At 49.5% G+C, this 25579-nt stretch overlaps 1 protein-coding gene across 1 annotated transcript in view; it reads left to right on the forward strand.

Annotated features, from left to right (window-relative positions):
- Positions 1–11282: 11282 nt before the first annotated feature.
- The window catches only part of LOC149372606 (uncharacterized), a 34587-nt gene continuing 20290 nt past the window's right edge, over positions 11283–25579 (forward strand). Inside the window, exon 1 of the mRNA XM_089567117.1 lies at positions 11283–11628. Coding sequence (XP_089423243.1) covers positions 11583–11628 — 46 coding nt within the window. The 5' untranslated portion in view covers positions 11283–11582. The remainder of the gene's footprint in view (positions 11629–25579) is intronic.

Genomic DNA, 25579 nt, shown 5'->3' on the forward strand with positions numbered 1-25579 from the left:
GCTCGGTAGCCGGTCAGGAGTATGAAGAAAACGAATTCAAGACACACACCGATGTCCATGATGACCTCCCGCAGAAGTGAGAGATGCAACCGCATTGGCACTGGCAACCGAGTGACGTCACACGCAAATGTCGAAGTCTTGGCTCAAGAGCTGCGCGCTGAGCAGGACAGGCCCTAAGCTCTCTAAATTACCGCCACGTGATGTTTCTAGTCGATAACCCAAAGGGCACAGGGTTTTATATACCTTATCGAAATATAAGAAACCCGCTCCCTTCGTAAAGGTAAATGCCGCAAAAGAGCTGCAAAAGGATTCGCAATCGTTTACATCATGCCTGGATTGCTTTTGACGTCTGGCCAAGTGCTGAACCATTTCATGAGACCAGCTCGAGGCTATAAACGCGACATGTATACACAATAACTTCCGAAGCTTTCATCGCACTCTGTACACGTGCTGTAAGCGTTTCCGTAAACCAGGAATACACGGCAGCCGAGTAAACAGGGGACCAGCAAAAACGACTTAGTTACTTCCTGCTGCAATAACTTTTCCGTGGGCTGCGGTTCCAAAGTGAGTGGACTCTTTCAATGGTTCGGGAATTTTTCGCGTTTTTTTCTTCGGGGCGCTTTCCAACAGTAGCCAGCTGCCGCAAAAAGGCTGCGCAACAGTCGCCCAAGCACGTAGGAGTGCACTACGCATAGCGTTGTGAGGAATGCCGCCGTCACGTGCGCTGCAGAGCCGCGTTGTGAGCGCGCGAAAAGCGCCTCCTTTCGGCGAGGCAGTTGACGAACCGCAGCCAAGTCAAACAGCCAGCTAGGCAGGCAGGCGGTTTGGATTAGGATCGGGTCAGCTGTGGAGTCGGCGTCGTAAAACCGCGCGGCCGTGTGGTGTGTGCACGCGCGGGGGCGATTTACCGAACCCTATTATTAAACAGCGACTCCCCTTTGGTCATGGCGGCGGTAAGCAGCCTCGGCGCGTATTTGGGTCGCGCGCAACCAGAGGCGTTGTTTGTTTTAGCTCGAAGCGCGAGTGCGCGACGACGTCTCGAGGCTGCTTCCACAGCTCGCGGTTGCATCCCGCCAGTGCAAGTATGAGATGCCGGCCGACGCGGCGCTTTCAGATGCTGTTGCCTTTCTTCCTCTTCCTCTTTTCCTTGCGGCCGGTGAAAGAGAGCCGGCGGTGAAAAATTAGGGGCGCATAAATTTTTCCGAAGACCGCGCGTGGCAACAGCGCGCGTGCGTAAATACTCGTGTACAACGCGGAAGACGCAGGGAAGCCGTAGCGCCTGCATGTTAGCGTCTGCAGTGGGTTTATGCCTCGAAAACCGAGCTGGTTTCCGTGAAAGGTTGAAGAGGCGACGTCACCGAGTGTGGCGAAGCTCGCTTGGCAAACCTGTTGCAGATACGGGATCTTCGAGCGTTGGAATGCGGGTTCCTGCGCGCTCTGACTCTGAGGCGGCATCAAGGTAGCTGGCAGAGTTGGAGTCAAAATTGACAGAAGTGATTAAAAAAAAAATCGAAGCGAATCTATCGCAATTGGTGTCTGAGCATTGATTTCATTAGAGGCACGCTTGAAGTCTTTGTAGAGGCGGATGGCGCTTTTTACGCCAAATTTAATTGCGTAGATGTCCTTCTGTAAGACTGGTGCTCCAATATACGAACTCTAAGTCTGTGTAGAGAAGATTGGCGCTCTTTACGTGACATTTTGAGGTAGCTCCTCAAATGTCTAAGTGAGTCATTGCGACTACTGATGAGACTTGGACTTCGAACAAGCCGCTTCTTGTGATCCCGACGGGGACGAAAGACTTGTAAAACTAAGCTACAAAACTCAATATACAAAGAATAAAGCAAAGTTCAAGTTGTACAACAGCATGCAGTGATGCTTAAAATAAGCCTCGGCGAAAGCATAAGTCTGACAAAGTTAGAGAAAACTTAATGTAGCGAAAAATGTGACTCGTTGAGCTGGAGGGGCATTTGAACCACGGACTAGCTTTTTCTCCCCATATTGCGGTACCTATATTTAGCTATATTCAGAGGGAAGTTTACGTCAGCTAAATTGTTGGCTTAAATGTGAGTGCCAGTTCCCGTTACCTAATGTATACACGTGCTTAACGTAGCCTAGTTCTCCAGTCAGTATGGAGAGTGCGGGAAACTCAAAACTTGGCACTGACCTGAGAGTTGTGTTCGTCGCGCGTAAACGAACCGACGATAGCTTCAACCCTCACGGCACACGCACGCACGCACGCACGCACGCACGCACGCACGCACGCACACACGCAAGAAATCACGCACACAACAAACTTATTGCACCTCACCGCACCGCGGCGCATCGTGCCACGCCATTCAGTGAAAAACGGTAAGTGTGCGATTATGCCGCACACGAGGCAAACCCTTTGTTTGGCTCGTATTCGCTGAGTAATGTACCATCAGTGCCAAATGAAACGCAAACAGTATAAATGAAACGTGAACACAAGAGAAGGAGGAGGAAAAGGAGGAGGAGGATGAAAGAACATTTAATGTCCAACAAATGGCATTTCGCCACCCACCTCGGCACTTGGCTGGGGAAGCAGGAGGCACCGCTTTAGAAGCTGGCCGGGAGGTCTTGTGCCGCGGCGACCTCTTCAGGCAGTCGTCCGACTGGCTGAAGAACGCAAGAGCGCAGAAATATTAGGTTCTGCAGAAGAAGCACAGGCTTAGTTGACCTAAACTTCCACCCTTTGGTCTTCGCATCATCCAAGTGAAATTCAAGTACACTAGTATTCCTTCTCCTTCAGCTAAATGTTGTCAATTTGCTCTTTACATTTTCATTGCCTTGTTCGCGTTTCATGACATTGACTGTACGTGCTGAGTTACGAAAGTTGTGATTCTTAATGTGGACCCACCAGCCACACACATAGTAGGCGTCCCATTAATACCGCGCAGGCTCGTGGAGCCTACACAGAATCGGGGGCCGTACTTTTGCGACTAATATTTTCCCGGTTCCTTCTGCTTCTTCGTCTTTGGTGAGCCCTACTTGCGACAGCGGTCCTGCCGATAAAATTGCTTCATAGTTACCTGCCCGGATGTCACAGGCAGAAGCAGCCAGTGCTGGAGCGATAGGCAAATGTGTCGGGTCATATCAAACACATAGAATACGGTCCCTGATGCCACCTAATCGGGACACAATTCGCCAAAAAGTCTTTGATACCATTTTTTGATTAGGCGGCACCCGCTGCACTGGCGAATCGCGACAGCCAAGGCGGAGGCATGTCTTTTGCGTGCAAACGAGTTTTGCGAACTCGACACCCGATGAGCTGAGCGCAGCTGCAGGGCTAGGAAAAGCCGCAAATGTACAGAAATTTTATTATTTTGTCCTTTTCTTCCAATTGGTTCTAGCGGCGACACACCTGCGCTAACGCCGGAATCTGCCAGTCAGCGCTGTGAGCTGATATAACGGGATTGAAAGCAGGGACAGGATCGTCATATTAGACAGCGGCCGAGTTGTCGCGATATATTGCGCGTTTAGTGAGACAATAGCCTAATTTTCGCAAACATTTCTCTAAATTCGTTGTTTTTTCATTTCGTTTTTGTCCGTTTCGCCTGTAGCATCATGGCTCAGCAAGCCAGCATTGTCGTTCGCTGGCTCTGGTGTCATAGGCAGCGCTGGACGATGCCGAAGAGGGCAAACACTGAATATAAAAGAAAATCGCAGCGATGTACAGTCTTTGTCACAAGTAACCAGGCTGCATGGGTTGCTTCTAGCTTGTATAGTGGAGCCCTTGTGGCTTTCCTAAAGCTCAAAAGGTGTTGGAAGGTAAGAAGACCCCCAGTCCTTACCTTTAGCGACCATTTCAGCTTCAGGGAAGCTGTAAGGGCTCCATTGTACGAGCTAGAAGCAAACCATGCAGCCTGGTTACTTTTGACAAAGACTGTACATTTGAAGGCGATTTGAAGGCGATCTCTTCAGGCCTAACCTTCTCCTATTGGACTGCTCTAAAGCGGTTTATTTTCGTAAGAACGCTGCAACGAATACATTAGTTTAGCTAGCTGAAGGATTTCGCTATCCTGCACCGTCATGTGTGTTGCGCAATAAGTGACTGTCATGCCTGCTAGGAAAAAAGGTTTGGGGCGTTTCAACCGGAACGAACGTGATAACCTTCAAATCGCGCTAGACTGCACGCCTCCGGGGCCGAATTTTTGTCGAAATTTCTTTTCCGTTTCGTGAGATTTCCTTGTGAAAAATTTATTCCTATAAACCATGACCCCAAGTTGCAGTAGTTCTGCGATGCTAGCACTATTAGGCCTGTATTGGAATGGGTGCTACAGGTGCTAAATATCGAGGTGCCCAGGCTGAGCATGTTCATATATGTCCAGACAGAAATTCTTATTCTTTTTTCTTTGAGTTGGACTCGTTCCACCCTTGAGTCGCATTGACAAAGATTGAAACGATTAAATGATTCATTACCGACATACATTCTTGGACTGCATAGCAGTGACAAGTTATTTCGGGAAGCTATTTAACTTCGTTCGAGCTTCTAACCTTAAACACCTGTATTTCGAAAAATTGTAATCTGTAAGTACCGTTAAATGCCTGCCTTCAAATGTGCCCTTCTTGTTGCCTCCAAAGTGCACATCATTATTCGATGTAATCCTTGTCACTTTTGATGAAATAAACTATTTTTCTTTACTTTTTCCATTCTTATCTGCAACACACTTTATCCGAAATAAACACACTTCGTTCAATAATCAATCGCTCACTCAGACAATAAATAAATAAATAAATAAATAAATAAATAAATAAATAAATAAATAAATAAGTAAATAAATAATAAATAAATAAATAAATAAATAAATAAATAAATAAATAAATAAATAAATAAATAAATAAATAAATAAATTTTTTTTTCGCATAGAACGTACAGCGAAAAGGGTGATCGAAGAAAAAGCGGCTTCATTGCGGCTCGACTGAGTTCCATTCACCCATCGGCAGTGACGTACGGTACATTTGCATACGAATACAAACAGTAGTTTTATTATTTCTAAAAAAAATGCGGTAACTAGATCACAAAACTGAGATAGTACACCAATACTTTCTGTAGTGGCAGTGGCAAACAATCTGCATATGAACAGTTCAGTAATACTTGACCGTTAGATAGATCACCGTTAAATAACAAGAAATTTTGTTATACAAACATGGTTGAGAAAAAATACGTAACACTGAAACCGGTTCCAGGCAAATAATGTGAAGCACAAGGACCTGACACTAAAAGCTTACAGCACCAGAGAATACAAACGTCAAGCTTTTGGCTACGAAAGCATGTTTTTCGATAATTCTTTTCTCTCTGCGGAGCGAGGAAAGTAAGAAGTGCCTTAGAGGTCAGTTTAAGCACAACTCGAACGTGAAATTCCTGCAGCGCCTCAGTTTCAGAACTATATAGTTGAGGAAGCGTTAGGAATGTTTTTTTAGTGATCTGACTCAGTGTGAGGCGCCGCAGGAACCGAAAGAGCGCAATCGGGTGAAGAAAGCGCAAAGTGGAAGCAGCAATCCGGACGCGAACTTCCTCTCTCTTTCATTTGCACATGTCGGGCCTTTGCGCATCTCCCTGTTTCCGCCTATACGCACGTTGTTGCACGCGGTTGCATACGCCCATGTCACAAAGCGGAGGAAACGTAAACAGCAGGCACAGGGAAAATGAATCCTGTTTGTTGTTGTAGGCTGTGTGGAAGCGTTTCAAACTTCTTCAGCTTTAGAAAACGTGACTGATGGTGGTTTAGAGAATAGCACAGGGTAAGAATATATTCTTACACCGTGACAACAGTCAAGACATGTTGCGTCCGTGTCTTGCACGTGAGGAAGCAAACTGTCGGCAAGCGGGTAAGGGATAAAAGTTCTGCCTCGCGATGTAGCAGCATGGGGTGCTGACTACCCGCCACCGCCACCATCATCATCATGAGCCTAACTGCGTCCACTGCAGTACAAGGGCCTCCCCCATATTAACCAATTCAGGGCAGCTTAAGGACAGCTCAGCGAGCTATGGAAGAAAAATGAGAGGAGTACATTAAGAGATCGGAAGCGGGTGGAGTGGGTGAGAGAACAAACGTGGGTTAAAGACATCCTAGTCGAAATCAAGAGGAAGAAATGGGCTTGGGCAGGGCATGTAATGCGAAGGGAAGATAACCGCTGGTCCTTAAGGGTAACAGAGTGGATTCCAAGAGAAGGCAAGCGTAGCAGGGGGCAGCAGAAAATTAGATGGGCGGATGAGATTAAGAAGTTTGCGGCGATACGGAGGCCGCAGCTGGCAAAGTAAGGGTAAATTGGCGAGTCATGGGAGATGTCTTTGGCCTGCACGGGCGTAGTCAGGTTGATGATGATGATGATGATGACCAACCTTGTCATATGCTGGCCGCGGCCAACTTATCCCAGCAAACTTTCTAACCTTATCCGCCGTTCTGACTCTCTGCCGCCCCCGCTACGCTTGCCTTACGTTGGAATCCATTTCGCTTTCCTCCGCATTACACATGCCTTGCCTAGGACCTTTTCTTGTTGTTGGTTTCAAATAGGGCATCGTTAACTGGAGTTTGTTTTCTGGTCCACTGTACTCTCTTCCTGTCTCTTAACGTCACACCTTTCTCTTTTTTAATTTCCATGACTTGCTGTCCTGTCCTCAACTTAATTTCAAGCCTTTTCGTTACCCTCCAAGTTTTCTCCCCATGACTGAGTACTGGCAAGACACAATTGCTATAAACTTTCATCTTGAGGGATACTGTTTAGTCGCTATTTATGATCAGAGTGCACCTGCAAAATTCGCTCCACCCCATTCTTATTCCTCTAGTTTTTTTCACTCTCATGGTCCACGTCGGCGGTATTATCTGCCCTAATTAAATATATCCCCTCACAACTTCTAATGATTCGTTGCTACTGTAAACTGATGTACTCTTCTGAGGATATTGACCACTGCTTTAGACTTCTTCATGTTAATTTTAGACTCACCGGTCTTCTTTGCCTCCGGTCCTCTATCATGGTTCGCAGTTCGTCTACTCAGTTACTTAGCAAAGCAATGTCATCGGCAAATCGTAGATTACTTACGTATTCTCAGTTAGGTATCCTACCCCGCCATTCTGCCGAACAAAACGTAACTTCTCTTTGTGTATATATTCTTTTTTTTTTTTTTTTACTGCGTAAGCAGTATTAATGTCACAATACGAGAATGGCGGCGTCTGTCTCTATGTAGGCTTTGAGAGTGAAGCTTGCACCCCACCCACATAAGGCTGATGACATTTTCGCTGGTGCTGAATCAGGATATGTTTTGGTAACACCGCTTCGTTGTGCACTGAACATGACCTGCGGCGTGTCAGCAGCGGGCTCTGAGTCTCGGTGCATCACACTACTACGCATAAACAGCTCAACTCAGCATTAAAAAACGCCGCCGCGGTGGCTCAGTGGTTAAGGCGCTCGACTGCTGACCCGAAATACGCGGGTTCGATCCCAGCCGCGGCGGTTGAATTTCGATGGAGACGAAATTCTAGAGGCCAGTGTACTGTGCGATGTCAGTGCACGTTAAAGAACCCCAGGTGGTCGAAATTTCTGGAGCCCTTCACTACGGTGTCCCGCATAGCCTGAGTTGCTTTGGGACGTTAAACCCCAATAGACCAACCAAGCAATCAGCATTAAAAAAAACCACGAATTACCCCAATTACTAGGTGCATCGCCAGGATAATCGCGGATAGCTCGTTCAAGGATCCAGTAAACTAGGCAGTTACCATCAGCGCATCGGCTTGGGTCATCATCTTGTTGTGCTATAATAGTGTGGCTACTTGGTGTAGCCAGATTTGGGCACAGTTTTCTGCTGAATCATTATCTTACACGTTGGTAGCTCGAACGGTGCAGTTGCTTGGTGTATTTTAGCGATATGCACGGATAGTGCAGGTGCCTATAGTGTCTGGTGCATCTATGCAAAGGTAGTTGGTTCAAACATCCAGTATTACAGGGCACAAAACGTCGGTACAAATCCATCGTACCTTACCAGCACATGTGTGAAGATCTGCATAATGCTTTTGGAGAAGCTTTCGTTGAACACCTTCGGTTGTTCAACTCAGGAGTAAAGGCTAGCCCTAATATTCATCAAGGAAGAAGAAATGTTTCCTGCTCATGTCGCAGTCACTGCCGAAACACGACACGATCGCTTCATGTCAAAGGACGACCGCAATTATCTTAAACAACAGGCCTATAGACTTCAACAGCTTAACGATTCACTAGTTATTTCCTTTTAAAACGACAAGCAACGCTCATGGGCACGTACTGGACAATATGATTGTTTACGAGAATCTACAAAAATCGGGTCTTTCACACCTTTTTAAGCGGGCCGTTTGACGCATCGTTTGCGCAAGTTCCTCGTAGGCAACGCGGGGGTGCAATGTACGTGGTTAGGCTTCGAGTAGTTTAGCAATGCTCCGTCCGCTCCAGACATAGCAACGTGAGCATGAGCAAGCGCGGAGTACGCGATCAAGGCCAATCCGAGCAAGCAAGCGTGCCGGTGTGGGCGAAATGCATTTTCTGTGCGTTAGCAGCGCCACTTTCACTGCCCGTGTTGCCGTATATGTGCCGAGAGGTTGCGTCCCCTTACCTTGAACTAACTGAGCAAAGGTGTCCTCGCGTGCTTCGCAAAAGGAAGGGCCCGAGGTTATCACGGTACTTTCGAGGCTGACAACATTGTTACTAACTAGCAAATTTAGTATGTACTAGAGTCGCGTCAATATTTGCGTCGTCGTATTCACGAACGTGTTCTGGTATAGAGTATCTGCGAATATACGCCATCTGTGTTATGCTAGACAGGAGGTAGTGGAGATGAATGTTTATTTTTTGATTCACTCCTAAATGCCAGAATGAAAAAAGAAAGGTATGGGTTGGTTATCGCAGATTACTGGAAAATGCAAGCCACGCCAGAATTTCTGTGTTCCCCGAATGAACTATCAAACCCTGCCCGTAAACAAACCCTGCGCTAAAGATGTCACGGTACTGACTCGCAGTATTACTTTATTTGAATTGTTATTCATGTTTCGATGCATTAGTACAATCTAATATGTTCCATATAAAACAGTAATAATTGGAAGTCATTGGAGGAGGCTTTTTCCTGGTGAGGATACAAGTGGGCTGATGTTGATATCAGCCTGTAAGTTCTGCTTTCAAGAGCTAACATTGATGATCCTTCTTTGCTCTACAAATCTTCACACACAGTGCATGTTTTTAAGTCTGGGGAAATCTGTCGCACTGGGTAAGCTTGAGAAACTTCCGTTTTCTCTTACAGCGTCCTTCTACAGTTACAGTGATAAATTCATGCAGTGAGCAATCGGCAGCTTCAAGCAGCCAAACAAAATGACAGACGCCCTCCGTTGTCGCGTTAGAGGAAAAGCGCGTGGTGCAACGCTTCACTGTTTCTGGCAGAGGGACAGGAAAACTGAAGAGACAAACACAAGCTGCAGTGCCTGCCGACGCCCGTGTCGCTTCCCTGACCTGTTTGTTTTTCATGCACCCAGAAGTGGCGGTAGCACTCGCTTGCTGCATGACTACTCCCCAGCCTGACTGCGGATAACCCCTATACACACCTGACAAAAGAACTCCCAACAGCACATTTAGCGACTTGCAGGGGGTCCCATTATATCGTATTGAGTGAAATGCCAAGACAATACACACACGCAGCGTACCGCTAGCAGCAAAAAGTAATGACACCGGGGCAACTGAGACAGTTAGGCCTGCTCTCCAAGCGGTCCTCGGCAAGTACCCTGTGGTCTCTGGTGGTCGATCAGGGCGAGGAAGGGCAGGACGAACTGTAAGTTGGAACTCGCGCCTCAGGCGTCGATGATGAAGAAACAAAAAGACTTATTCTGTACCTCTCTTTGGCCCTAAGAAATTGTGTTTCCATTCTCTTCTAGCAGGAAATAATGCATCACGGCATGATATCAAAGTGCGCAACATTTAGACGAAACTAGGGATAGCATTCGGCGGGGCCATACCCCTTCGTCGACCTAAATCAACCTGAACAGACGGTCCTTTGTTTCGCGCTGCGGAGAAGGCAGTGTGACGAAGCAAGCAAACGTGACACCGTCGCATACGTTGTCGCCTGGGGGCCCCTGACGACTGACCCAGGCCCCGACGGCACCCGTACGTCGAGTCAGGGCGTTTATGTATACCGACACGGGCACTTTCTCGCCTCGGCCGACATTGAACTTGGCCAGAGGTGACGGCGCTTGGCGCGTGCCACGAGTCAAAGACGGCGCACACCCACAGCCGTGACTCACAGCGGCCTTCCTTCCACACACTGCCGCTTGCCGGGAGCGCGTGCTACGCGGGGTGCTATAAAGAAAACGTGCGACCCTTTCAGTCTTGCTCGGTGCCCGCACGCAAAGCTTTCTCGCACCGACCCGCCGGCGCAGCAGCAGTACGCAACGCTCCAACAATAACCGCGCCTGGCGCCGAAAAGAATGGAACGCGGCCGCCCCTGCTATCACATACAGGGCGGGAAGGGGTCCTCCTCTTTCACGCAGTTCTTTCTTTCGACACGACGATGCGTCCACCGAAGCCGGCGCAGATGCTCGCTTCATTAGGCGGCCGCCGTAAATCAGAGCAGAGGAAGATGGAGAGAGAAGAAGAAGAAACGAACAGCGTGCACAGAGTGCGGCACAAAAGGCGAGCAGCCAGTAGAAAGCCTCGCTCGCCGCCCACGACATCCTTTGGGGCCGCCGTGAGCTGCCGGGCACTCGTTTTCGCGCGCGATGCAAGATCCGTCAAACGGCCGGCGGGCGGCCGGACGGGACCCTCTCTCACTCTCAACGAGGTTGATGCAAGAGTATGAGAGAACAAGGGAGAGAGAAGCCGGGGCCCCGGTACTCTAAAAGCAACAATAGGAAAAAATAAATTGCACTGCGTTTGTTCTTTTTCGTTATCTAGACCCCTTCGCTTCGCAGAGCATCTGCGCGGGACTGAAGGATCACGAGAGGGGGAACGGCGCAGACGCCCAAGCGGAACTGGTCCTCAGGCCCCGTCGTTGTCGTCTTCTTCGCGAGGAGGAGGGGTAGACGGCGCGCAACTTTCGGAATGCGCTTCGGAAGTACGCACGCACGCACACACGCACGGCGCGCGCTTCAGCGCGCGCCCGCCGTCTGAGCGGCGGGAACGTCACGGTGACGTCACGCGCGCCTTTGGACTGGGATGACGATGTCGCTGGAGTGTTTGGCGCGCTGCGCGCGCGTAGAGGGAGAGCGCGTGGCGATGCTCTCTTTCCACCGGCGTCGAAGAAAAACAGGAGCCGTCGCTTATAAACGCACTTGCGGAGCAAATGGATCACTAGGGCGTTGGTAGGAAGCCCACGCGGCAGTGTGCGTGCAGGAGATTGCGGTGGACGACGGTCGTAGGTTGGGACGGGACAGCGTGCGGCAGCTGAAAGCGGCGGCAGCAGCGAGTTCTCCCTCCATCGACGATAGCGGCGCGTTCGCGAGGCGCTCGACGACGCCGCCTTCTCTTCGTCGGCCCTAGCGGCTGCTCCGAAGCATCCTCGTCGAGCGCACCGCTCCGAAGTTGTTCAGTGGTGCCTCGATCCTCGCCGGCGCGGCGGCATGGGAATCGTGCCGTGGCTAACGCTCCTCTGCGCGCTCTTTGGAGGTGAGTGATCTCGGCGTTCTCTCCTCCTGTCTTCGCATAGGACCGGTGTTCCGCCGGCAGTTTAATAGCAATTGAATCGCTTTTTCTGACGTACAAGCAACAGGTGTAGGTTACGCATTAATGTGTTCGCCCTACCTTCCTTTCTGAACAGAGAGACGGGCTGTAGAGTCCGGTTAGTCGAGAGTCACCCACGGTGTATGTGGGCGTTTATCTCCGGGGTCAGAGTGTACGCACGGCGTTTTCGAGAAAACACTTCCTGCGAGAGCAATGGGATGAGTGCTGCGCGCGCGCTTCTCTCGTTCGCTTTCAGGAAGGCTCCTGGAAGCACTCGGCGCCCCCGCCGTGGTCGTTCGATGACACGATGCGGACTTGGGCGTTGTACTTTTCGCACGCTGATGACGGCGCTTTTGCAGCCACTCTTCATCAGCTGTATGTTTCGTGTGGTTTCCAAGTAGAGTTCACATAAGGTGACTCCGATTTCGTCCAGTGCGAAGAAGTTACTGTAATGAGCCCGGTGGTGCATTTTATTTGACGCCAGAGGTTATGTTTCAAGAAAATGAAGTTGCAACATGAAAAGGGCGATCGTCTCAGACTCTCTTTCCAGCTTTAAATTGCTCTTCATGAAAAGTGAGTAAAGGGAAAGAAATGAAGGTGCGTCCTTTTCGGCACGCTGGTGTGTAACAAAGCTAAGGTGCTTTCTTTTTTATGCCTTGAACCGAGAAATCGTTGCTTCAAACTCTGTAAAACAAAAGCAACGAAGAATAAATGGGGTGCATCCTTGAATGTGAGACAGTATCGGTCAGGTTGAAAAGGGAACTATGGTATGGTTTGCGTGAGTGTACACGCCACTTGAGAGCAATATTTCGGGAATGTGTTTCTCAAGTGTGATCTGTTTAACTATCCTTTGCTGAGAACGGCGACTGCGGTGGATCCTCTGCCTCCTCTACACTAGTGATTTTTAGCAGCGTGCTGCGACGTGTGATATGCCGTCGATGACTGTCGATGTGATCGTGTTCCTGCACTTGCCACGCCGCTGTCCTGGTTAACCCTCAATTGGTCAACCAGTATGTTGATTCATCAGTTAATCACCTGTAATTCGTGGGCAGTGTTTTATGGGTGGAAAAGCAACGGACTGTCTTTCTACTCAGCCCTTTGAACAGAACAGAACCAAATTAAGATAATCTCAAGGCAAGACATGGTGAAGATAACAGCGGTCATGAGTATAAACGTTGTAAGCACTCGGGTAGTGGTTACTACGTAAACAAAATAAGAGAACAAACCTGCAATCTGTTCGTAAAACAATTCTCGGATGATGTCTGTAGGAGAGGAATGGCGTTGTATTTAAAAACACACTGATGGCAGACTGGCGCTGTATAGTTTCGATATTACGAGCGAAAACCGTTTTAGGTATATCGGCATATCAGATTACTGGGTATGTGTTTTTTAGACGTCGGAATGAGGTACACTAATGTCTGCGTTGGTTATTAATGCTAAAGGTTCTCAAGTGTTGTGGTAGTACAATAACTTGTTGCATTATCTAATGGGGGCCTAAAGTGGCATAAATAGGTGCATGTGGTAGTAGAGTCCGGCCTTATGCGGCGATATACAGTATCAGCATACAGAAGGCTGCGATATTTGAATGAAATGAACAAAAGTGAGGACTCCGTACCATCATAAGGTTAAAATGTAGGGATGTCGTTGAGATTACACCGTCGTTTCGGGTCTTGCCGGATCTTTGTTTCAGCCTTTACAAACAGTTGTATCGAGGCCCATTTTCTTTCATTCTCGTTCCTAAATTAGCTTGACGAAAGCTACAAAACGGGCGCTAGAGGTCATGGGCCAGTTCGTTTTGTGTTGAGTGACGTGCCTGCAGTTTGTGCCAAGACTGCGCAAAACCCCTCTCCGGATGCTCTGGACTCTGAAATGGCTGCGAAACATCGGCGGAGTCTTTGTAAAATTTTACTCGTGGTCGTTCGTTTCTGCCCAATATCAATTTAATGCGTTTTATACTAATTTTCTAATCACTGAACAAGAGAAGGCGGTCTTCAAGAAAGAACCTAGGCAATTCCTGCAAAAAAAAAAAATTGCAGGCGCACAATTAACCCGTCTCGTACATCTGTCTCGCGCTATCGTGCTGCTGTTGAACTCATTCGATCAGCAAAACATGTAACAAGGGGTTCATTACATTCGACTTGTCAGGCTTCTTTTTTCATTTTGCTGAGCATTTCTCAAAAAAACTGCATAGACAACACGCTCGTAGTTGATTAAGCAAGGACATTATGTCGCATGGCAGATGGAGGTGAATTGATATTTCTTCCTATCGTCTTCTGTTCGGGTCACAAGTCTGTAGGGAATTACAATGTATTTAGCGTTTCATCCGTAAGCTTTGAAAATGTTTTACTCATTGACGAACAGTTATTCTTGCTTCGTGACTACTTCTAGTTCCTCGACGCGCACTCTCCCGTCCTCTGTATCGTGTGCTGTAGAGCAGTTCTTTCTTGTTTCTAAGCAAATAAGTGTTTCCAGTCCCGATTTACCGATTTCGTACCACATTCATGGCAAGAGTGCTGTTTGTCGCTTGTGTGTTTACAAATTATCACCATGTTGCACTGAAGAGAAAAAAAACTTTAAATCATTGTTTTAATTGGTCGTAAAACTACTTATCAGAAGCTGTAACGGCGGTGTAAACACGCGGTGAAAATAAAAACGCGCGTGTTTTCTCACGTCGCCTAATGGGAAAACAGCGCTCCCCTTTCTCACCGGCGTAGGGGCCCCCGGAGCGAGTCCAAATCACAACATGAAAACGAGGCGGCGTTTAAGCTAATCTTACCTCATTAGACTGCCGAGCGATGCAAGAAAACCCGTAAGGAAAGGACAAGAGCAAAAGAAACGTACAGCTCGAAAACGACTCTTAATTGCCTTCGCACGCGGCCAGAGCTTACAGTGCGCTCCACCAATCACGGGTCCGTTCCGGCGCCTCGGAATATATAGCGTCTTGTAACTCTTACTTCGCACACATTACCGCGTTCGCTCGTTCACGTCTGGGCTTACTTCCTTTATTTGCTGTTTTTGTTGTTGTTCCTGCGTGCCTCGCCACGCAACAGGCTGAAGAAACAAGGTTCGGCAGTGTATTTGTAACAGCTCGAGAGTTTGTTTTTTTTCTTCTCTTTGCGCTGTCCGCGACTCCGGCTCGTCTGCTTCGTCTGTCTCTACGATCTTGCCCCCTAGGGGGCAGCAGCGAGTGCCATTAAGGCTAAGCCTAAGCGATATGGCGGCGGCCCGGGACCGTCGCAGACGGTCACTGTAAACACCGGTTGGTTCCCAAATGGAACCGAGCAGGAAGGTATTCGACGGTCGGCGTTGAAGCTTTGCGGGGAAGAAAAAGAAAGGTGGATAGAGTAGCGGAGAAGAAGGAAAAAAGAGGGAGTGGTGGTGAGGGTGAAGGAATAGCTGGAAGGGGGGTTGTGGAGGGAAGTAGAGGGCGCTAGTAATTATCAGCGGCGTTCATCTGGCACTCTTTCAACGGCGCGTATCGAACGCACACACACGAGACCGCGGAGGCAACATTCCATCTACTACACCGCGGCGAGCGAGTCGCAATTAGCCGCCGCCCCGTCTGGCGTGTGCTAGGCGTGGTGTGGAGGCCTCTGCGGTCGCCACGGCCGCCGGTCCGGCTTGAGCTGTAGCGGCCGAGGTCGCGCTGTACGACGAACAACCACGCGGGCTCTGCTGCTGCTTTCGCACGCTCGCTATTTCGGGCGGCGCGCGCCTCAACAATAACACTGCCTGTTTCTATAACCCGAGCGTGCCGCCTAGCGGCTCAGAGCAGCCATAGCTGCAGGCCGCTGACGAACGGAGACGGGAATCCCGCAGTGCTGTGCCCGTGTGTCTGTGTGCGTGTGTTTCGCGCGAGTGTTTGTAGGGGCACCGTCACGCGGCGGCGCTGCTGCGGCAGGGGGGGTGAGCGAGCGCTTTGGTATACGGCCCCCCTGGTTGCATGCCGCGAAGAAACGTGATTCGGTAGGAAGGACCGGAAACAGGGAGCTCGCTTTGTTTTCCGGCTACTGTGCCGGCTCTCTTCTCCTCACCTAACATCCGGTGAAGAACGGAAAACGGCCAAACAGCGCTGTGCTGTTTTTCCGCCGATCAAGCTCCCCCCCCCCCCTTTTTTTTTGTAGCATAATAATCTTCGTGCCACACCTTCCTTCTAGCACCGTCAAGGAATGAAAGGCTTGGGGATCTGGTCTCGCACGAGACAGTAAACGTATCGCACCTTACTTCAGATTATTTACGGGACGAGCAAACGGTGAACAGTCGCTTCTGGACTGCAATGAGGAATTCATGTATCATGTATACCTGGCGGTGTAAAAAAAGAGAAAGGCTTCGTCAGGTGTTAGTTGTCGCCCTTAATCTGGAAGACTAGTGCACGACGTTCAGTACTCAATAGCTTTTCTTGATACTTGAACGCCTAACTGCCATGACGTACCGCACTTCCGCCCCGGCTTCTTCCTGTGATGATCGCCAAAGAACGGCGTAGGGGGAGGCTGCGACACGCTTGCTTTAAGAAAACAACAATAAAACGTTTACTTCGCAGGAAACAGCAACCTCAAATGGAATGCGCAAAGTATAAACACGACTAAGCCGCTAAGCGGTAGCGCCATGTGACAGTCAGTTCAAGCGTCATGCGCGCACGCGTTCTTTGCGGCATCACATAGTGTGTGGAATCCTGTCAGCAGCACACATCGTGACAGTCTGGGAACCAAAGCTCTGAGACTGCAAGTTCCGACTTTATAATTCTCCTCGAGGCCCAACTGCATCACAGTTACGACTAGTAAGCAAAGAGACGGCGCAGCTATAGTGCGTGTGGGCAACACATTCAAGTTAGGTCAGCCCAGGCGCCAGCGGGGAACAAGCCAAAGGCAGGGCGAGAGAGCGGCATGTTTAATGAGCCGACTCTCAATTAATGCACTTTCATCCGCGCAGCCGCACGCTCGGCGCGCCGAAAGAGAGAACGGGGGTAGAGAGAGAAAGCAGAGAACCATTGTGCACGCTCGTTGAGGGACACGAGCCTCGCATCCGCCCACCGCAATGTCCAACGCGCCTGCTCGTAATTAGCGGGCGCATTAAAACGACTCGGCGTGTGGTCGTCGTGTGTGTCTACGCCGACCGACTGCAGCCAGGGAAGAGAGATGTGGAACAGACAGACAATGGCGTCCCCCGGCGCCGTTAGCAGACGACGACCTTCGTGGCGTTCGAAAGAGTGACTGTTTTTCTTTTATTTTTTTTTTCTGTGCGCTCGAGGTTCGGCATTATGCTGAGGCGCGTGTCGCTCCCGGTGCCCCGTAGATTTCTTCCGAGACCGGCGAATAAGACTGCGTGTTGTGAGGCTCAGGCCGACTGTCGTCCCACTGGCCTGAAAGCAAAAACGCTACGCGCGACAGCGGAGCGGCCCCGTCGCCCGTGACAAGCCCGCCGCGCACAAGAGACGGATCGCAGTGTGGACCTTGAAGTCTCGAAAGTTGAGGGCTCGACTCTTGCTGAAATTTTGGCTCGCGGCGCGCCAGGCTGCACACGGGTCGTCACCGTCCGTATTGTGCACTGGCTTTTTCGAATGAGCTGCATGCACCGTCCTTCAGTGCTCGAAGTGCCAGCCGGGTTGTGGTTTGGGATGTAACCCTGTTTTGTTTTGTTTTCTGAGGGGGTGTGCAACTGGGGGGGGGGGGGGGGGGTGCAGGTTTTTAAGGACACAAATCTTCGCCTTTTGCTTGTTTCTGAATGCCGCGAGCTAAAGTCGCTCCAGTGCTGTTCTTGGCAGACACTATTGGACGCCGGAGAATAGTGTGAAATGGGTGCAGTGCTGTCACTATTGCGATCGTTACTGAACTGTGTACTTCGGAAAAACAAGCCGTCCTATACTTTCAGAGCGGACTCTCTGAATACACGAAGGAATTTAGCATGCGTTTGAAAATTGTTGCATAGTGAAAGCGATGAAGGTGGGGGCTTTTCGTGCTATTAGTCAGCCTTTAAGTGCACGGCATGACTACCTGATGTCGGTAGAATCTTACTCGATCGGCTGATGGTTGATGGGTAGTCTGTTGATGGAAAGGAGTTGGAGAATGCTGGGAGGCTGCTTCCTACTGCACTTGAATAAGTGGTTTCGCTTCAGTGGATGATGATGACTTTGAAGGCCTTATAAATCGAAGTATACTCACCAGCATTGATTGCGGTGAACGTAGTGGACTGTCTGCCGCTGCCTTCGCATTCACTGAGTACAGTGGCCAAAACGAGGCAAAAATCGGAACATGTCCCCATTAATACTATTTCTCTGCTTCGTATGTAACTTGCTTAGTGTCACCTTTTATGTAACAAAGTTCAGGAGGCCGAAATAATTCCTGTGCTATCTACTGTGCGGTACGCCTCAGCTCACATGTTGCTTCGGCTCACGAAAAACTATTAGTGTACCAAACGGGACATTAAAAAGCTCAAACTGAACCCCCCCCCCCTTACAAAAAAAGTTTTAGACCGTCTATGGAGTGTCTATAGACTTCTGTCTATAAAGTCTATAGACTGTCTATAGACAAAGACTTGGGAACAGTCTATAGGCAATACAAATGGCACAGACAGTCTATAGACAATCCATAGATTTATGGCCATGCACATTTAGTTGACTTTTGTCTATAGGCAGTCTGTGGACTATGAATAGACAAAAAGCAATATCTATAGGAAGTCAATAGAGTCAATAAGAAGTCTATAGACTGTCTATAGACCATTTTTATACGGCCCAATCTTCTGCTATTGTCGTGATTTTTTGATAGTCTGTTATTGTCGCGATTTTTTTATAGATACTCCTACACGTAGAAGAAAGTCCACGGTCTGCCATATCAATGTAATATGAGTTGATGCAGCGTTTCTGGTCATTGTTTTCAAGCAAGTTTTGTTTTTATCTTGGTAGTCAGCCTGAGCTACAGAAACAGAAAACTAAAAGCTCACGGTACAACTGAAACGGTAGAAAGGCTCGGTCCCAAATCTCGGACAGGCTTCCCCAGATCGTTCAAGCCTCTCAGCCGTCCAATTAGAGCAAGCTGGCTTAGTACACCAGTGGCGCCTATCGGTTCCCGCGCGATCGCACCAACGCGCAGCCGACCGCGAGGCAGCCTTTGGTGCTGGGCGCGAGAGCAACTCCGAAGGCGCCAGTGTTGGCGCGGGTGTGGTGTAGGGTTGGTTGCCGAGGAGTACGATTATCGCTCAGCGGCAGGGGGGCGCGCACGTTGCGTGGGCGGCCGGGACGTCCGGCATCCTGCCCCTCTCTCGACGGGATCAAAGAACCGCGCGGTCAAAACTTCTGTCTGCGGCTCCCGCCGGCTGCCTCATGGAGGTTTGCGCGATGCAGCACCGGCGGATCCGACGTCTATTGCGCTAACTTCCATTTTAAGCAGTCGCGAAAGAAAGGGCGCCTAGTGCTGAGCCTTTTTTTCCAGCCAAACATGACGATCAGCAGAGAGTTTGAAGCGTGAGGGGGAAGGGGAAGGGAGGGGGGGGGGGGGGGAGGGGGGTTCGATGGCACGGGGACTCCCGATTTGTGTTCCGCCAACTATTGCTCCGTGTTTAATTGGGTTGGGTTCTCGCGCAACAATATCTACTCTCTGTGCAAATAACTTTTTGTTGAGAACTTTGCGTCGGGGTGTTTGCTCAGTTTGGGTTAAAAACAGAAGCAGCTTGTAATGAGGAGTTTGCATTCTAGATGGTGGTTCGCGCAGTCCCGGAAAATTTTTACGGGAAGTAGTTAATAGAGGGAAAAAAAAAAATAGCGCGACATCTCCTCGATACCGAGTCAGCGGGATCGGAAGATGAAGCACGCATGTTCATTCATGCTTACAGCCTTTACAGTGAGCTGGTTTGCCTCAAAGTGCAGACATATTTCTTTTTTTCCCCCGCGAACCAGCATGTCGCATAATTATTTTACGCTACCGTACATCTAAGCGATAGAGGGGATGCTGTTTCCATCCACGGGGCCTTCCAACGTCGCCGCCTGTAGAGGTCTTCCATTTGTCGCTCTGCGAATTGCACGCAAACTGAGCGGAGATATGCAACACCGTTCATTGCCATCGCTGAGACGAGAAAATGAGCCACCGGAAATTACGTCACCGCAAATCAGCCGGGCCTATCGGACAGACTGCGCCGTTTCTTACGCATCGATCACAAAGTTGCCCTTCGCAGAAGCCGCTTCGCAATCCATCCCGGGTCGTTAGACTGCTCCCAGATGGGCCTCTGGAATGCGATTGCTGCAATATACGATGTGCCGAAAGAATCGCGCCGTAGCGAGAGTCTGCGCTGAATGCCTTTTAACTGTTATTTGCGCACCGTATAGTTCCGGTTAGCATAGCCTCGAGGAACAGTTGCCGACAGCCGGGACTGACTGCGAGTAGCCTGAGAGGAGGCGCTCAGGTGGAGAGATTCGGATGAAGCCTTATCCTGCAGTGGTCATTACTGAGCCGGTGTTTGTCACGACGACACCAGCCATCTTGCCTCTTTCAAGACATGACATCGTTGTAAACGTCGCAAGACATTTTATGATATGGCAACGATGATGTTCATTGCAAGTCTCCTTAACAATAACACTTAAAACCCTTGGCGTAGTTGCATACCGGGTGATAGTACGGCAGTCAGGAGCTCTGTGGGTCTATAGCGAACGTTATCACGGACTTCGGTCTGAGTGTGGCAAAATAATGTCCCTTTCCCCTCCCCCTGTTCTCTTTGCCAAGATGTTTATTGCTGCTTTGCCTAGCGGCATGCTTCGTTATACCGTTTTCCTCCTCGTAGGCATCTCCGCAAAAGAACGCGATGACGTTCGGCTTTGGAGCTCTCCGCGCACACGGCGTTTCTGGCAAGGTAGCCAAGCGAGCCGCGAGTGCTTTCCGCCGGCGCGTACAGAGCGAGGTCGACGCCAAAAGGAGAGACGGGTAGTGCACCACCCACGGTTTGCCATTGAAGAGGAGGGAACGCCCTCGAGCAGCGCGCGCTTGACGCCAACGAAATGGGGAGAGAGGAAGAACGGAGTACGCGTGCCAGCTTCCTCGTGCGTTATCGCCTCGCGCCATTAATCAGGCCCCTGATTGGACTCTTCTGAATGCGCTTGTGTGCCCTTAACCCCCACCACCAGCCCGTGGGACCCCCCGAATGGCGCACTGATATAGCGTCGCTCACTGAACGGCCGGCGCACATTCAAGGTCGACGGAAGGCGGACGAAGTTTGTCAGCGGGCCTCGTTCGCGCGCGCCCGGTTTCCGGGTGCCAGATGGTGAGAGAAGACACGTCGTTTGTCAGGGACAGGGACACTTGCGCTGCTGACTGGGACCGTGACCTCCGCTCGTGTCTGACGCCGGCGACGTCCGCTCGCGTTTCAGTGAAGTGACGTCTCACGTTAAGAAATATGGCAGTACATTCGTTATATTCTAAGTCTGGGCACTATACGCTATAGAGAGTGAGAGGGAAAATACTTCTCGCTGTCTTAAGGCTCTCCACTGTTTTCAAGCGCGAGGGTCAGGACAGGAGAGCTGTGTGAAATGACTCGGCGGCTACTCCGGAGGAACTTCTGATACTCATCCTATGATTAAGAGTTCAGAAAAAACAAACACAGCAGTATGATAGTTACCAGCAGTAATTTGATCAGTGAGGAGCGTCTTTCGTGCTGAACAAAAAAGGAAAATTGTCCTCTATGGGCAAGGAAATGTGTACTGAACGAAGTTTCACGAAACGGCAGAATCTTTCGTTCGTTGAATTTCGTTCGTTGAATCGAATTTCTTGAGTTGAATCGAGGCAGCAATAGTGTGTATACGGCTGCCAGCCGGGAAGTCGTAATTTATTCGTTAAACCGGAAAACTCTACATATGGGCGTTTGTTGAACTTGGCTTTCCGTACACAATACGCGGCCAAAGTAACGGGATTGCCTTGTTTACCTGTGCACGCCTACTGCGCACCATTGCCGCGTCCCATGTTATCCTCGCTGGCTCTGCCGAACAGATCTATAATATGCGCTAATAAATCCAGTCATACGGCTCGACCCCCCCAAATTCAGACATCTATACAACCACCAGTAACGGCTATATGTTTGGCCTGACGGCTCGCCGGTCAGGGTAACGAGCGTTTCACAAATCAAGCCTCTGACCAGCCAACAGCGGCTATAAGTTGGAGCCCGATTTAAGCGGTCCAGAATAGCTCTGTCCTCTGCTACGCTGCACATTTCTGGAGGGATGGCGGTGGAGCACGCTTGGCACAGAAACCGGGCCCTCGATTTGCGTGCAGTGCGCAAGAAGAACCCGTTGCCTCCATAAGCGCTGCATTCCGATGGGGCGTGAGTTTAAAACGGGAGACAAAAGAAAATGAAGAGAAGGACGCTTCTGCCGATGGCCCCGATATCGGATCCGGTCTCTGAACTGCTTCTCGCCGTCGCTGGCACGCGTGGTCCCGAAAAGAGACGAGAGCGAACGCGAGCCCCTGACACTGAGATTCGTAGTGGATTTAGTTCCGTGCATTGTGACGAAAGGCGGTAGAAAACGGGCAAAACGCGCCGTCGTATACGCTGCACAAATTAGCTCTATACTTCAGTGACGTCCGTCGCCAAGTAACTCAACACCGGACGTCGCTCAACTCCTCTTTGGGCTGACGTTTTAACGACGATGACGGTCCTACTATATCACGTGGCACATGTATCGCATATCACCCTTGCATTAGCTGTGCTGTAAGACGGGGTTGTAAAAGAAAAAAAATTGCGGATGTGCGCTCCGAACGTTGAGTGCCAACTGCTGCAGATATGTATTCTTTACCGGTTGCTCATAGAAGCTCACGTACTTACTATATTGAGGTCACCATCTTTTTTGTCTATTATTAATTAACCGTCATTTTCATTTTCCTGTCCTTCCAAAGTCACCACATGATTATTAGTACTAGTTTATTTCTAAATCTAATTTAGTTTAATTTAGAATACAACAGCAAATATGGAGGGGAATAAAAAATACGCACGTACCTCTCATGGGCCAGACGATCGAACATCACACGCATCACAGTTATAAACGGCGTGCGACTAAGTAACGGACCTAACTAATTGCGCTGCCATCCTCGGTTGCAGCTCTGTGATGCAAACCGACGCGCTTCCTAGAAGTAATGACTGCGACGAAAAGATCGCCGCTCACCTTAGCTTCGCTACGCGGATGTTTTACTGGCTGCGCGTATCTAATTATGGCCGGTCGTGCGTTCATGTATACATATATATACACAAGCGCTGGACTAGTTCTGCCGGTATGCGTGCTCCGCGTCTCGTAGTCAGTGCCGCCTACGCGCCTTCTTTTCGATTAACAGGTTCGCTCGCTTATTAATTCGCTAACTGCATTGACCCGCGTCCTACGGTTCATGGCCTGCCTGCAGGGTTTGTGAAGGAAGTGGAGACAGCCTGCGAACAGACGCTGGTCCGGTTTGAGCACACAGACACTGACTCAGTGTGCATGGCTGCATTCCGGGGCCCTTTGATTTGTTTGACCTGGGCTTCTATTTCCATTCTATTTGAGTTTGATCTTTTTATTCCTTTGTCATTGCCTGTGGCGCAGCCGTTCCCCCCCTCCCCAAGTATCGCCAGGAGTGTACACTGGGCAAAGCAGAGAGTAAGCACACAATAGAATCGAAATAAAAGAATCGTTGTATTATACCGCCCCATGCCACTTCTGCGTTGTACCAAAGTCTTTCTCGCTGAATAGAGAGATGACTCGCTTTCCCTGTACACTCGCGCGCTGCTTTCGCGCAGTGCACGGTAGAGCGTCCTCTATCGGAGAGTGCAGCCTCGCGCGCGTGCACCTGTATATATGCATGAGGCTAAACGCGAGAGCGGGATTTTGACTCTCGAGGTCGCTGCGCCCTATTTGCAAAGATGAACGGAGCGATGCGTCGCAGCTTCGAGCATCCGAGAGCTCGCGCTGGAGACTTCTGGTGTGAGGCGCTATACGCAAGTGGCACGCAGTCGCTTCTGCGCGGTTGGGGACTCTGAATATTTATTTTTTTTTCTTTTTAAATGCTGCTCAGTACGATTACGAGAACTAAATGCGGGTGAGACGTTACATCGAAGGTATATACGCTTGTGTGAATAAAGGACACGACTCGCTCCATTCGGCTGAAACATCGAAAGAAGACGGCAAAAGTTTCGCTTTGCGTAATAGAAGAAACAAGAGCAATGTATGTCCGCTGCCATAGACACGTAACGCATATCTGCTGCATTCGCCGCATATTGCGCGGTGTGGAGAATAAGTCCGCTCACACTTATTCATTTCTCTTGCCCGACCTTTTTTAACGGTGCCGGCTATAGAGCAGAAACGCGCTGCATATCAACTCTCTTTACCAGCCTAGCAGTGTGTAAATAAAGAAGTTTTTCCCTCCTTCTCCTGCTACCTGAAATTATAAAGCGTTGCGGGAAGTAGACCTGCCGTCTATAAACCAGAGGTTAGTTATACAGAGCTTATGATATGTAATGATGCCTTGTAATTGAGCGGTGGTATCCAACGCTTTAGGTGCTGTGATAATAAGCTGTGACGTCAGGCCTATAGTACTCTTGGCGATATGAAAGAGAAGTGTTGTCCGTGCTGTGACGAGAGCCTGCGCTCAGCCTGCTCCATCGCTACACGCGGAAATTGAGAAAGCGCCAATATTTCGGGTGAATGCAGTCTCCACGCTACGCTGACGGCTAAAAGCAGATAAGATCGCCTGCCTGTCGACGATACAGCAGAGACAAGAAGAGGCGGTTATACTCGACCGTCGGCCAGGCGTACGCGTGCCGCTCGGGATGACCTCGTTTATTAAGCAACGATTAGCCGACGAGTGGCGTTCGACGCCGAAGAAGTGCGCATGGGGACAGATCGTGGCGCCGGCGCGGTCGACGACACGATTTGCAGACTTCCGCCTTCCGCTTGCGTACTCTCGGACGCTAAACCAGTTGCAGGGCCAGGGACCGACCCGCTTGAATGGCATTTGAACTCGAAGAAGAAAAGTCGGGGGCTCTACTCGAGTGGCGGAGTCGTGAGTGAAGGGGAGGAAGGCGCGCCGTGTTCTGCCCTTGCTTCCGCATATACTGGAGTGCCCTTCAATCCGCGTTGACTATTAGGTAGAGTTCAGGAAATATTGTCCCGTCGTTATTTTTTTTTTTCGTGTGACAAGTTCCCTTCAATAAAAGAGCGTTCAAGGAGTGTTGTCGGAGTATCGTCGCACTTCGTTTTTTATTTCTAGTAGTGTCCTTCAGTAAGCTAGCATTAAAGAAGATTTCGTTCAGTTCTGTCCCGAATTTTTTTTTTTTACTCTAAAGAGTGCCTTTATATAAGGGCGTATTTAAGGATTATTATTCGAGGTGTGCCAATGAGTACTAACCTAAGGGGCATCAAGACGTTGAAGCTATTGAAGAGTTTTTGTCGCTCTCATCTGAGCCACGATGATGCCTTCATGTAGGATATAAAAATCTGGAAGAGAATCCACACACTCCTACCCATTTTTCTATTGTAGAAACGTCGTTCATGCAACTATTCGACAGAAGTTAACTCCTCTGTCGGAGCTGGCTACTCATTCTCTCGTTGCATAATGAATGGGTAACAAAAAATAAGCCTAGATAAAAGAAAATGGCATTAAACCTCCGAGAGGAGTAATTTAGTCCTTAGGTATCCTCAATGTCTCCGCGCACAAATGCGCTTGTCGCCGACGTTGCGCACAGGGAGCATGCAGTCCTGTCACATAACGAAGTGCGGATCATATCAAGTTCGTAAGGTCGAGAAGGTCTCACGGAAATCAATCCAAGGTCACACTCAGTTTTCGATAACTATACACACACACGTGCACGAAGATCAACCGTTGCCGAAACAAACTTTTGTATTGGCCATCCGAATGTATATTCGGAATTTGGTATGTTAGGCTTAACGTCCCGAAGG

Source organism: Amblyomma mixtum, chromosome 1, assembly GCF_055824585.1.
Source record: "Amblyomma mixtum isolate Tamu chromosome 1, ASM5582458v1, whole genome shotgun sequence".
Lineage (NCBI taxonomy): Eukaryota > Metazoa > Arthropoda > Arachnida > Ixodida > Ixodidae > Amblyomma > Amblyomma mixtum.